The following is a 13991-nucleotide window of genomic DNA, read 5'->3' on the forward strand; positions in this document are numbered from 1 at the left end:
TCATGGACAGTGATAACCTGCCATTTCATCACAATTTCATTTTATTTAAATCTGCACTTCATTCAAACCATAACCTCAAACTAGATGTTTTTGTGTTGCTTTATCTTTCCCTGTTAAATGAGAACAGTTTTGAGTCTTTTGGATAGCATTGCCTGCCCTGGTAGCAGAAAATCCTTCAAGACAACAGCTACACCATCCAACAGAAAAACAAGCCCTTTAGAGGTCTCCTCTAGACTGTAAGGCGATACATACTCTGTCAGTCCCTATTCCACTGTCACCACAGTGACATAATCATGTAATTAAGACACACATGGTGCCAGGGAGCTTGCCTTTTCCCCTGCTAAATACTCATTAGAGACGCCTTTAAGGGTAATGTTAGCCTGTGTGGGAAACCAGAGGGAAATGAGCTGACAAAACAAAGAGCTACAAGAACTGACTTCTGAATCCTGCAACCTCAAGACCAAGAAAAAAATGAGGAAAATAAGTCTTGTGCTATATACCACACTGATGATTATTGAACCAGAATGGTTCCAGCAGCTAAAGAAAGCAAAAACAGGTGGATGACAGTTAGGATAGGAGGACAACAAATGATTAAAGAGACACTTCTTACACACAGCTCTCATCTTCCTCGCAAAGCAACCGACTGTTATTTGTACAGAAACAGCAATGACAAAAACACATACAATCCAATTTGAGTTTTCTTTGTCAATACCACACAACCAATTTAGCAATCCTATGTTGGGTTGGATTTTCACAACAAAAGCCAGTCATATCCATAACTACATGTAACCCCCCAAGAATAGAGTCATTATCCTTTAAAAACAAGCCTTGTCATGCATGGTTGGGAATTTTATTATTTTTTATCATTTGGAATAGCTTATTTTCCCTACCCTTTGTTTGGGCTTTATGATTTCTGAATTAGTGATACTTCACATTTCTAGTTTTAAATAGGGATACGCATTATACGCATACTGAAATAAATGGAAAATTCTGCATTAGCTGTTGATGACACATGACAAAGAAAGGCAGTAACAAAAAGCCACACAGTCATCATTGACAAAGCGGTATGTAAGAGTTGCCATTATGCATCTTTAAGTTATTTGCAATCCATGAAGAACCAAAAACAACAGCGAGCTGTAGCCATGCTACCAAACTACTTGGAGAGCCAAACATGTTCACCAATATAAAGAAAGATGTTTTCTGTTTCTATGGTTAAATTCAAAATCTGCATGAAATTTAAAAAAAAAAAGTTAACATTGCCTTGTCTAATTTTTGTCCAAAAATTAGGTTTTCTCAATTGACCTTGCAAAAATATCCTTGCTCAAAAAAATATTTTAAAACATTTTCAAGTTGATTTTTCTAAAAAGGTCAGCAAACATAAAAATGGCTGTATTATCATTATTTTTCACTGGTAGTCTATTTTGTCTTAACCCTTCATTGGGTTAGGATGGGTTTTATTCACCTGATTTTCTATGTATCATTTTTTGAAAACTGTTACTACAGAAATAAAATTGTGTTATGTCCTCCAATAACACTGTAGGGCTGAATTTTTTAATTTCATACTGCAGCATTGATATTACTGCTCTCTAAAGGGTTAACTGCCACACTGTTGCATTTCTTGATGTATAATCATCACTTAAAAGCTATTTCAACATAGAATAACTGAAATATTCACATGAGACACTCTAGATTTTAGTTTATTTAAAATTTTTCTTCTTCAGTCACCTTCATCTTTTCCTCACTCTAAATATGTCCTTCTCCCACAGTGGGGTAGAGATGAAAAGATGAGATGTGAAGTTGAAGGAACATATTGACATCATATTTACCACATGGGTCATACTATCCGGTGACAGTTTAAATTGACCATGTTTTCTTATGGCATATACCACAACATCACCCAATGTTACAGTACTTGTATTAAAAGGTTTGGTTTTGTAATATTTCGCTGATTTACAGATTGTATTTGGTTCTGATAATATAATTGTAGTTTGAACTGAACATTGAATTAAATAAACCGAATGAGACACATGATAATGGATTCTGAATCATTAAAAAATTTGATGATAATTAAACCAACGTTACTCTGCTGCTACTCATTCACGTGTGCAATCTATGAAATACCATTTTGTATATGTTACCACAGTGACTCATCAGAAACTCTCTGAATGTGACCTAAATTTTCAGCCGCTATAGATATCATCACCAAGAAATGTAATCTCTTCAACATCACCATCATTATTGAATCTCTCCAGTAGTTACTACTTAGAACCAGTTCTATGACAGGATTGATGACATTTTCTATAAAGCCCCTGCTGTCTTGCATTTCAGTAGGGTGAGATACCAGTTACCACGCTTACAACATCTTATCCACTTTAACAGTGATGGTGCTGTTCCTCATTTGGAACGGCAGCTCAGATAAGAGCCACGGTCTGAAGTTTCTAATTTCAGAACCAAGCAGTAGTTGAGGTCTCTACACCACTGGGACTGTCTAACACTGAACACCTAACAGATAGGCTGATGGGAAGTCAAGTGTCTGTGTTTTGCTCCTCAAGAGGGACTAGATGAGGGTGCAGCAAGATGAAAGTCAGGCAGAGGACTCCGCGACTGAAACACACCGGGGACCAGGGAGGAAACTCATTGGGAGCCTACACTGTCATACGGTCATGGAAACACAACAGTGCAGATGGTATTTTAGTAGTCAGCCAGGGAGAAATGTTTTCCACAGGGAGTGATATGAGGAGAGTTGGAAGTAGAGATGGCAGCAGTTCAGAGAGTTGAAATGAAACAGAATGAACTGAAAGAAATGTTGACTCACAATGGGTAGAAATTGAATGGAAAAATTGCTCATTTACTGTTATCATTTCATGTAACAAGATTAATATCACTATCAATTGTGTCAAGAATTTATGTACCATAAAACACAAATCCCATCCTTTTTAATTTATCGGCCTAATTTCCAGGACCATTACCTACAATTGCCTAATCAACAGACAACAAAGCTAATTAGGTTGAACACTTTAAAATGTGGTTCCAAAAAACCAATCAGAACCCATTTCTGAAAAAAATTTTCAATTCAAGTGACAATTTGTTGAAAATGAATGAGACTACATTTGAGTTTATTAGTGATGCCTCACACATGAAAAAGACGCTTTGGAGAGTGGAGATATGTTGCATTGAGGTCAGTCTTCAAAGAGCCCAGGATTCATTCACTGAATACCTTTTTTTCCCCGTGGCTGTACTGTATACACAGTACTCCTCTGAAATGACCAGTTGCTCTCAACTAGATAAATACAGGAACTGAACCACAAAGATGGGCAATATAAACACACAGAGATTGCATAAATATTCCCAGAAAATGGAACCACTCTATGACAGACGAATGTTTTTAGACAATATTCAAAGTTGACCTAGTGACCATTATGTAATGTACTCTATGACCTCAAATCAGACCACAAATTGTCTCGTTACATCATCTGTCTGAGTGTAGACCCCTGTAACTAAGTACTTATATACTGTGGAGAGCATACTTATGTAAAATTTGAGTTATTACGACGCGACGAAAGTACAGGCTTAACCATCCATCTCACCGCTTTGTTGGCTTCCAGAAACATGTTTCTTGGAAGTTTGTTTGCCTCCGTCGGAGTCTTGTCTGCTCAGCACGTCGGACAGCGACGGGCGCGAGCTCTGCCGTCCGGTTTGGCTCGAGACGTTGAACCGCGTGCTCCTCTTCCGGGCTCGCTCCGATTCGGGAGCAGACTGGCTCCTCTCCGGATCATGGTTCTCTGGTTCAGAACCCACTTTCACCAACGCGTTTCTCGTCCTCGTTAGAGCAGAAGTAACGGAGCCCATCACCAAAAAGAGGGTAGAAGCTTCAGTCGGAATCGGGTACTCTGGGTTTCATTTTACTGTTGAAACAAGACTCCATTTTTTTTTAAGTAACTCGCCAAATCCAACCAACAAAACGCTTCGAAAATACCCACCCATCGGTCTTCCTCAAACCATTAGCTCGTCACTTCACTTTTAGCGACGGGAACCAAAAGCGGAACTATTGCGTTTCCTCCGACTGGCACGTCTCACGGAGAAAGTTGCTCGGTCTATAAACACACTGATCTCTCGGGGCAGATCGGCGAAAACAAGCGACATTAATTTACTGGCAAGTATCACAGATCACTAAAATGAGTATAAACCCAACTACTCGAATTTACATGTACCTTTTCCTTTGCAGGTAACGTTTGTTTAAGACACGTTTGTATCGGAGATCACTGGGGAGATTTGGCTTGGGTCAGAAAAGTGATAAACTTAGGTGATGTTAGGTAAACGGACATAAATGTCAAATTAGTAATGTGTTGTTCATCAAACGACCACGCGTTTTACATGTGAAATCATAATCAGTCAGATTAATGCAATGTAATAAAAGTTTTTTTAAAAATTTCTTTTACAATACAATAAAGTACAAGGTAACATCATTTGGAAGTTCTCGAAATACTTAAAAGTTGTTGTCAACCTGAGCATCAGTGCTCATTTTGGCAGTGTTTTCAACAAACCGTCCCTATTGGGCTTATTTGCAATGACTTTTTTAAATTTATTTTTAGATAACTCAATGTTTTCAACAAATACTCTTGTCTGATGTTCAGATCAGCAGGAATTCTGTTCCTTTCCCTGATGGCACATTATGATTAAAAGGAGCAGTCCATACTCAATTGGAATAACACTTTCCCCTTGTCTAACAGGACACTCACATGTTGACCTTCAAAGTTGTCTTGCCTTCATATGACAGAGATATCACTGCAAGTCCTATTATTATTATTATTTGTTAAGCATACACATGCAACCAAATACCAGTGGTAATACCCTTTGACATCTTACGTAAATCTTGTAATCTAACTATTACAATAGGACCAAACATCCAATTGATTCTTGATTCTATTGTAATTCTTTTGTATTCTTATACATTCTTTTAAATTGTATTATATTGAGTGTTGGTGGGATATTAACCCAAAGATCCTAAAGAAACTCCTAAATGTAAATTACCTGTGAATGTGTGCTGGATCCTTTCCACCTTTAAGATGACTTCCCTCTACATAGCAGCAATTGAAATAAAACATGGGTAGTTTCCATATTTGCATGAAATCTCTAAAGTGTTGTTTCCTGAAATTGTATCAGGAAACAACAATGTATTTTTAATTCAAGATTGTAAAACTCAACACAAATCACAAAATTGTTTGTTTGTTCTTCCAGTTTATGTATTATGATTACTATTTATTTTTCTTCAGATTTACGTCACCCTATTTCATTTCCAAAACAACTCTTAAAATATTACACCGTTTACAACATCGAGTTGAAATCTGTATGTTTATTGCTGCGTACAGGTAATTGTGACATCTTCAGCATACATGTTGTTTGCAGTATGTATGCTGTATTGATCAAAAATCGTATGCTGGTGACAAAGAAAGATTCTTGTACACTCCAATAAGGATTTCTTCTTGTGCTGATTGCCTTGCCATTTCTAAACAAATCTAACACATGATAATACTTTTAGAAGAAGAAAAATACACTCTGTCGACTAAGAAGCTTACTGAATCATCACACAGAAAGGCACTTTAAGAAGCTGTTTCTTTTTTGTGTTGTTGGTTTGCTTTCTTGTTCGTAGCGCCAATGCATTGTGTTTCTTTATATTGCTTTGTCAGACTGTTTGGTAAAAACTATATTATTCCATGTCATCGTGGTTCTGGGTTGACTCGTTGATCACCTAAACAAGGATGCAGAGGACAGAGGGAAGTGAATGAATCTTACCTCAACAAAACATCAGAAAATTACTTTGTTGCTTGAAAATCAATTGAAGTGGTTTCTACCTGACCATCCCTTGTCTCAATGGTCTTGATGAGAACCTTCTTGGTGGTTGTGCTTTCAATGTGAGGCTTAGAATCAATCATTGTTTCTAAAAAAGAAATTAAATCTGCTATAACCTGGTAGTACAGTAAAACCTGCTTTGCAACTTACTTGCAGAAAGTTATCATACCTCTCAGGTTTAGGGATGAAAAGTTTGGCAATGGAGTAGTGATTCTGTAAAAGCAGAAAGTGCAGTCCACAAATTATTATCTGTATCTTTGTTGAATCTAAGAAAAGCGTTAAAAGTTGGGGGAACCATTCATCATCCGTTACCTGCTCTCTTCTCCTTCCAGTAGCTTCCTGTAGGTGGCAATCTCGATATCCAGGGCCATCTTAACATTTAGGAGGTCCTGGTACTCCCGAAGGTGACGGGCCATCTCATCCTTCATGTTGTGAATGTCAACTTCCAGACGTGCAGCATTGTCCTGGTAACCACTTGTCTCCATCAAGAAGTTCTCCTCCATCTCTCTCATCTGGCGCTCCAGGGACTCATTCTAGGACAGGACCCAAGAGAGAACAACTGGGCTAAGAATACTCAGGAGTGATCTTTGAAAAAAATTGTCCATATATAGTTTAAAACAAACAGCTTTCCTGAGGTTTCTGATCTTGAAATGAAGCATTGTTATTTTGGTATTTTGTAGACTCACAGTTCCTTTAAGAGCATCCACTTCACAGGTAAGTGCTTGAACCTGGCGTCTATAGTCATTGGCCTCTTGCTTGGCCACTCTCAATGCGTCATTATTCCTGGCTGCTGCTTCAGTGAGGTCAGCATACTGGTCGCAGCGACAAACAGTAGAGAGGGAGGGAATGTGAGAAATCATTCATTCATCCGTTTTTTGTAGACAAGACAATCACATTCATCTCGTCTACTCTTATACGCCTTGCAGGTCACAGGTCTGCTGGAGCCTGTCCCAGCCAGTTACAAGTGAAATTCAGGATACAGCCTAGATAAGAACCCTGCTCATGATGTGGTTATGAGAAATCTACTGTTTGATAAATAATGACTCAGAGGTTGAGGTACAGTAAATGTGACATCCAGCATAATGCATGTGAAGTATGAATGATATGGTTACAAAAGAAAAACCAAGCTGTTTTGTTTGAATATTCTACTAAGAATAAATGGCTTTTCAATATTTAAATTAAACTTGAAGTTTTTATAGATTTTTTGTTTTTATTTTGCTATATGGGAACTGTGAAAAAAAAAAAACACAAACAAAGCCCCAAAATAATATCTCTGTAAGCAGTTCTCTGGTGGTGCAACAATATCCATTCATCCAGCTCCTCTGCTGGCGAAGGTGGTGTGCAGGGGGTGGGTGATGTTCCCCAGGATTGATCTAAGCTTGGACATGGTCCTCCTCTCTAGAACAGTCTCGACAGAGTCCAAGTCCTGTGATCTTGTACTCTGTCGAGATTGATCCAGGGAAACACCACCCATCCCCCTGCGCACCACCTTTGCCCAGCAAAGGAGCTCCTTCAGCAGCAGACTGCTGTCACTGAGCTCCCCTGATGGACCTCCTTTGTGCCCTGTGCAATCATGGGGTACAACCACTCTTTCAGAGGGAGGGGGGGTGAAGCCACGGAGTCACTGAGGTCACCTAAAAGGTGATAGAAGGGAGAGATACACTGTGGGGATACTTTGTGGAGTTCCTTGATATTCTCTTCCATCACCTTAAGTCATTTGTTGCCTTGCTCACCATGTGGGCCCTCAGTTCATAGTTCTGTTCATCCACTTTTTCTTATGCTTTTTTATGCCTTTTTTTTTTTTTTGCTTTTTTACGCTATGTGAGTTGATTGTCATTGTAATGTCTTTTTGTCGGTGTTATCGCTACTGTTATGTGTATTTATGTAACTATGTAACGTCTTTTTTGTTTGTGTGATGCTACTGTTAAGTGTATTTATGTATTTATTATGAGCAGATTATATACTAATTTCCTTCAGGATTAATAAATTATCTATCTATCTATCTATCTATCCATCCATCCATCCATCCATCCACCCACCCATCCATCCATTCATCCATCCATCCATCCATCCATCATCCATCTATCTGTTAAAATAGTCATGTGATCAAATTTTAACAAAAATGTTCATGTGTGGTTATATCCATGCCACAATGTTTACATTACTGTTTTTAAAAGTATGTATTATTATTTTATTTTTTATTAATTTCTACCAGATAAATCTTCTCCAATGTAAATATTCACCTTGGATTTGTACCATTCTTCAGATTCCTGGATGTTTTTGGAGGCCAGGTTCTCGTACTGCAGACGGACATCCCTCAGGGCAGCTGTGAGGTCAGGTTTAGCTATCTCCATGTCCACCTGCACGTGCTGATGTTGATGCATCTCATTCTGCAGTTCCAGCATTTCCTGCAACATAATTGATAGAGCTGGGATGTAAAGATAAAAAAAAATTCTACTGACATTAGGTACATTAATGACATTATTACATACAGTATATGTAGACAATGTATCCTTGTCCTTTTGTATAATATTATTCTATAATTCCCTGATTCCACTAAATTTTTTCTGAAGCATTAAGATATATTTTTTGGAACTCTGGCCAAAAAAAAGGAAATACTTCATACTAGCTCTTTTTAAGGATTCCATAGTATAATCACAATAGCATTAGCTTAACACACAAAAAGGAAGCTTACCTCATCATGCAGCTTCTTGAGGAAATTGATTTCATCCTGGAGGGACTCCACTTTCCTTTCCAGGTCCAGTCTGGCGAGGGCAGCATTGTCCACATCCTGAATCGTGAGACTTGGTCTTTAATATGGGGATTTGTGAAGGTGGCATGAAATAGTTTCTTTATTGACAGAGTGGGAAATAATCTTTCTCATTCTGCATAGAAGCACTCATACAACTCGTATGTACAACAAGGAACAACCTACCGAGGTACTCAAGGTATGCATCAGATCAACAAAAATCAACTGTAAACACATGTCATTTGCAAACAATGTTTAGATATTTTCTCCTGACTGTCATATGTCACAGTTACCAATCAGCTACCATAAAGTAAAAGTTTTTATATATTTGCACTTTACTTTATTGCATTGATTTAATAAAAGTGCATGAAGCTTTTTACTGCACTATATTTTGTTGACATTTACAGTACTAAATCACGTTTTGGATGAATATGTTATAAGCAAATCATGTGGAGAATTACAGAATCAGACTAACCAACGTATGTATGACTTACACAATATAAAAAAAGTGCAACATTAAGTGATAATGCAACATATCATTGATAACATCATACTGTAAAATTAGTTTTACGGCACTATGATTTTGTTTACTTTCACTCAAGTATGATTTAGAATGCAGGACTCAACCTTGTAGTCGAGTTTTTAAGGTACAGTATTTCTATTTTTACACGAGTAAGGAATCAGAATACTTCCTCCACAGCTGTGTAGCAGCAGGTTGACACACGTTACTGTGCAATTAAATTTAAAAAATTAAGCTCTACTGTTGAACGCCTGTTTTTAATTATTTCTGACAAAAAAGATTTAGCATAATTCACTATCTCCTCGTGTAAAAGAATTTGATTTGGGTTAATCAAGAAGGCTCTGACTTCAGAACTCTCAGAACCACAGGTAATTGCTCTGAGGGTACTTAATCCTATTTAATATTACCTAACTGCATTCTTGACTTAAAAGACTGTTGGAAATGAAATTATGTTTCTGCTGCTGTGTGGCTTCGAATAGAGTAATTACTCCATTTTACCATTTTATATTTTAACAATATTAAGCAGGAGACTAATTTTTGCATATCAACATAGACCCAATAACGAAAGCATTTATTGTTATTTGAACGTTCTCACTTTATTCTCATGAATTCCACCCTATCTCTCCCACACACTCACTCTCTGTAGCCCCACACTGCCGTGCTTTGTCAGGACATTGGCAGGGGTATCAGCAAATGAAGCAGCTTTGCCCCTGTCCTAATGCCACAAACAAAGTGTGCTATTCAGCAGGGTTTCCCAAACAGGCCCGAGGCTAGAGGAGTGACTGTCTGCCTGACTGAGCTCTCCATCAGCCAAGCCTGTGGGGCCTGCATTGTTGTCACAATGGCATGCCACGGGGACTTCCTTCCTGACATTCAAATATAGACAAGGTCATGATCATAAAATCTAATACCATATCCTAAAAAACATGTTTGCTGGGGGATTTAAATGTATGCTTAACTTGTGCACTGTTTTGTAACTATTTTTATCACTCATCATCACTTCATGATTAACAATGAAACTCATTGAGAAGTGAAAACACTAACAATTCTATCAAGGATGACCATTTATGTTAGGATGGCCTTCCAGAAAGCAGGATCACATTGGTGACTGTTCTTCCTGCTTTGTTAACCATATTGGGTCAACACCGTTTGTGTCCAGCTCATGCAGTGCGACCAGTTGGACTTCAAGATCACATCTCACTGCATGCCTCATTTAACCCAAAGGTCAAAACTTGGTATACACCAGACCAGGGCAGTTCATCCAGCAGCCATTTGGGCTTATAGCTGGAGTCTGATGTTGTGTAATCAGAAGAGTTCAGAAAAGTCCTGTCTCTGCAGCACAGCTACAATGATTAGATTGTTTTAAAAAAGAGTGCACCACGTTACTGGTAAAAGTGAGACTAAGAGGTAATTAAGGTTCAAACATTTAATCTCTTTAACATCACCTGTCATCAATTCAAGGCATGTGATCATGTCATTAACATATAGATAATCTTTTATATAATCAGAGGGAAACAGGGGAGGTGGCCTGGAGAGGGCTAATCCTACATTAGCGCTCTCCTTAGAAAGTCAGTTACAGACAGACAGAATTAACACCCGGGAGCAAGATTTAATTTATCTGTTCCTCTGTCCCATTTCAGGCTGACTGATTCCGTTTAAACGTTGAGTCTTATTTGGTCCTCATTCTAGGCAGGATGTCACTTCATGTTCGTACAGTAGTGTCAAACTTTTCACGAGGTGAATCATACCGTACCTGTCTGAAACTCTGCATGTTGCTCTCGGCATCTTCCCGCTGGGATATCTCATCCTGCAATCTGACAGATAGAAATAGACATTTGGCATTGATGAAATTTAAAAATATATATATATATATACACACAAAAACTGCATTGCTACGACTATGATTTAGCCCTCACCAACCACTCATTTTAAAGCAACCACATTGCATTAAAAAAAAGATTTGTAGCAACCTGACATTAGGTTATATGCAGCCGATAAAGTGTTGAAGTCTATGACAAGTTATTGGGTATAAAGCGGTTGGGTACATCTACATGAGAACATTTGATGGTTTGTAAATGTCATAAGGGTTGTCTGAAGTTTATCACACAGTATTGGAGAGTTTCCCCATCCCCTACTTCTCTCTCAGTCTGTCGATGTCGTCTGCCAGGTTGTCCCGGTGAACTTCTACCCGGGCCTTCTCGTTGGTGAGCTGGTCCACCTGGCGCCTCAGCTCCCGCATCTCATCCTCGTATAGATCTCCGACGCGGGATGTGCCTTTGCCCCGCAGCTGCTCCAGCTCCGCCAGCAGGATCTTGTTCTGCTGCTCCAAGAAGCGGACCTTCTCGATGTAGCTGGCGAAACGGTCGTTGAGCGACTGCATCTGCACCTTCTCATTGGTGCGATTGGTGATGAACTCGCTGTTTATGGCGTCGGACAAGGAGAAGTCTAAATTCTCGGACGTCAGTCGGGGCATGTTGGCGCTGCTCCGAAGCCTTTGAGTCTTCGTTGCGTAGATGTTGGGAACAGAGGACAGACCGTAAGTTAACCGAGAGGAGCGCACCGGGCTGGAGAACTGGCGGCTGGAGTAGTTGGTCCTGCCCACGATTCTGTCCCCACCAAACATCTTTCTATAGGAAGAATTTGGAACTGATCTCTGAGACATTTCTCTTGAATATTCGCAGACAGTACTTGAAACTTGCGTTATCCCGACTGGACTTCAGGAACGGTGTAGACTTAATCATGTCCTATTTATAGTCTCGTCTTTATGCAAATCACCTGAGTGACATCTTGATTGTCCAATCAGGAAGCGGAACATAAGAAGGTTGTCTTTTAAATCCCGACCTTATCCCGAATCAAATGACCCAAGCTTCCAAAGCCGCCGTGGAAACTCATTCATTGGTCGTCGGAGATCGTGGACACTGTGGTGACGTCATCAGCATTACTTCACTTACTTGGCTGTGCCTCAAGCCAAGTTAATTCCACCTAATTGAAATCACCCCTGAACTGTACTCCTAGTATTTACAATACGCTGTTTTACATCAGTAGTTCCTGAGCTATATATAAGAATATGAATTTCCAAAATTACTTATCTAGATATAATGTCAATAGAAACAGAACATGTTTATATCACCATGTAAATAATCCTAAAACAGCAAGGAGGGGGCAGCAGAGCAGTCTTTCAGTCTACATATGTATGCATGCTTCTTGTTCATGATTTTGACCAGAGACGAAGAAATCAAATGTGGGCACAACTTTCTCTCAATGACTGTGTCTTTTTTTCTCCTTTTGCTGCTGAGGTTCAGTGACTGTGGAAGCAGATGCAGGACTGAGCCAGTGACACTGTACACCTCTCCATGACCATGAACTAGTGATACTGGGCTCACTCATTTTTTAAGCAAACACTAAAAAAGTTGGAGATTGCCATCTTGCTAAGAGCACGAACACACAAATGTTTCTCTCAGACATGTTAACATTTTTGTCTTGATGGTTTGGGTAGCTGTTGTGTACATTATGTAAAAAAGATCCTGTCCGTATTATATAAATATATTACTATATAATTATTATTACCATGTATTGTTGTTTAACTAGTAATTTAGTTTTCATGATGGTTTTTAACTGCTTTCATTTTCATATTAATTTCCTCTGAAATCTAGTGGAATAGAATTATAAAATGGATTACAGTTTTGTTCCAGTGCCTCATTTTTGCAAAAGTACAGCGATGAAGAGGAAAAGTTTTATTAATATTTTAAAGTGAAACTTACAAAAAGAAGGAAAGAAAAAAGTTTCAAATTAAAGCTTTAAAGGCAAAAAAGAAAATGATATATTATTGTAACAATGCGTCAATGCCAATGGTACAGAGGACACGCCGATGATTTAGGATGGAAAATTGGTGGAATCCCAGAGCAGCAACGGAAATTCACATGATCAACATTCAGAGACAGGGCGGTGCAAAAATTCCTGCTCCCAAGCTCATTACGAGCCGGCCCTGCCTGTGTCGGTCACATAGACAGACATGGGAGGCTGGGATTGTCACATACAGAGCAGGGGATTGTGTATTGCTGATCTGTCACCTATCTGCAGCAACAACATGCCGACAGGGAGCTGTAATTATTGTATGTAGTCCAGTGTTTGCCAGAGCTACTTTATGCTAAATATCTCCAATTTTTGTCAATGTTTAGAACAAAATTTGTCATTTACTTTGCTGAAGTTTCTGTTTCTCTCTGAAGCAACAGCACAGCAGGGAAGATCATTAAAATGATTGTAGAACAGGACTAGAATGAGAACCAAATAAGACTCAACATTTAATCAGAATCAATCAGCCTGAAATGGGACAGGTGAACAGATAAGTTAAATCTTGCTCCCGGGTGTCATTGCTTAAAAACTGCTGGAGCCAGGCAATAAAAAGACATCCTTTGTTTCATCTCTCATGACGGTGAATCACAGGCCTGCGTGCACGGTTGCCATAGTGATCATCCTCAACATTATTTACCCAAGCTCAAAGTCACACAGAGACAGACGCAGGACCTCAGCTGTTCATAGATGAAGTCCAATGATACATCAGTGATTTGTTTTGTCCCATATATCCTTCAAGATCAAAGAAGTATCATCTATCTATCGAGCTATCTGTCTGTCTGTCTGTCTGTCTGTCTGTCTGTCTGTCTGTCTGTCTGTCTGTCTGTCTGTCTGTCTGTCTGTCTGTCTGTCTGTCTGTCTGTCTGTCTGTCTGTTTGTCTATCTATCTATCTATCTATCTATCCATCCATCCATCCATCCATCCATCCATCCATCCATTGATAAACAAAGTTGTGTTACGTTTAAGTGTTGCTTTTTTCTTTTTCACCTTTTGAGTCTGATTGTTGGATTCTTTGCAGG

The 13991-nt window shown here is 38.9% G+C and overlaps 2 protein-coding genes across 4 annotated transcripts in view; both read right to left on the reverse strand.

The window, feature by feature from the left end:
• Nucleotides 1-3913, reverse strand: part of pde1cb (phosphodiesterase 1C, calmodulin-dependent b) — an 84722-nt gene extending 80809 nt beyond the window's left edge. For all 3 annotated transcript variants that reach the window (XM_068341528.1, XM_068341527.1, XM_068341529.1), the window contains exon 1: nucleotides 3588-3913. In XM_068341528.1, coding sequence (XP_068197629.1) covers nucleotides 3588-3849 — 262 coding nt within the window. In that variant the 5' untranslated portion in view covers nucleotides 3850-3913. The remainder of the gene's footprint in view (nucleotides 1-3587) is intronic.
• Nucleotides 3914-5338: 1425 nt separating this feature from the next.
• On the reverse strand, nucleotides 5339-11851 carry LOC137612823 (vimentin-like). Its single transcript, XM_068341545.1, has 9 exons — nucleotides 11255-11851; nucleotides 10873-10933; nucleotides 8546-8641; nucleotides 8094-8258; nucleotides 6537-6662; nucleotides 6163-6383; nucleotides 6020-6063; nucleotides 5853-5938; nucleotides 5339-5749 (listed from the first exon to the last, which is right to left on the reverse strand). Exons 1-9 carry the CDS (start codon nucleotides 11779-11781, stop codon nucleotides 5708-5710), a joined length of 1368 nt encoding a protein of 455 aa, XP_068197646.1. The 5' UTR covers nucleotides 11782-11851; the 3' UTR covers nucleotides 5339-5707.
• Between the last annotated feature and the right edge of the window lie 2140 nt (nucleotides 11852-13991).

This window comes from Antennarius striatus, chromosome 18, assembly GCF_040054535.1.
Source record: "Antennarius striatus isolate MH-2024 chromosome 18, ASM4005453v1, whole genome shotgun sequence".
NCBI lineage: Eukaryota > Metazoa > Chordata > Actinopteri > Lophiiformes > Antennariidae > Antennarius > Antennarius striatus.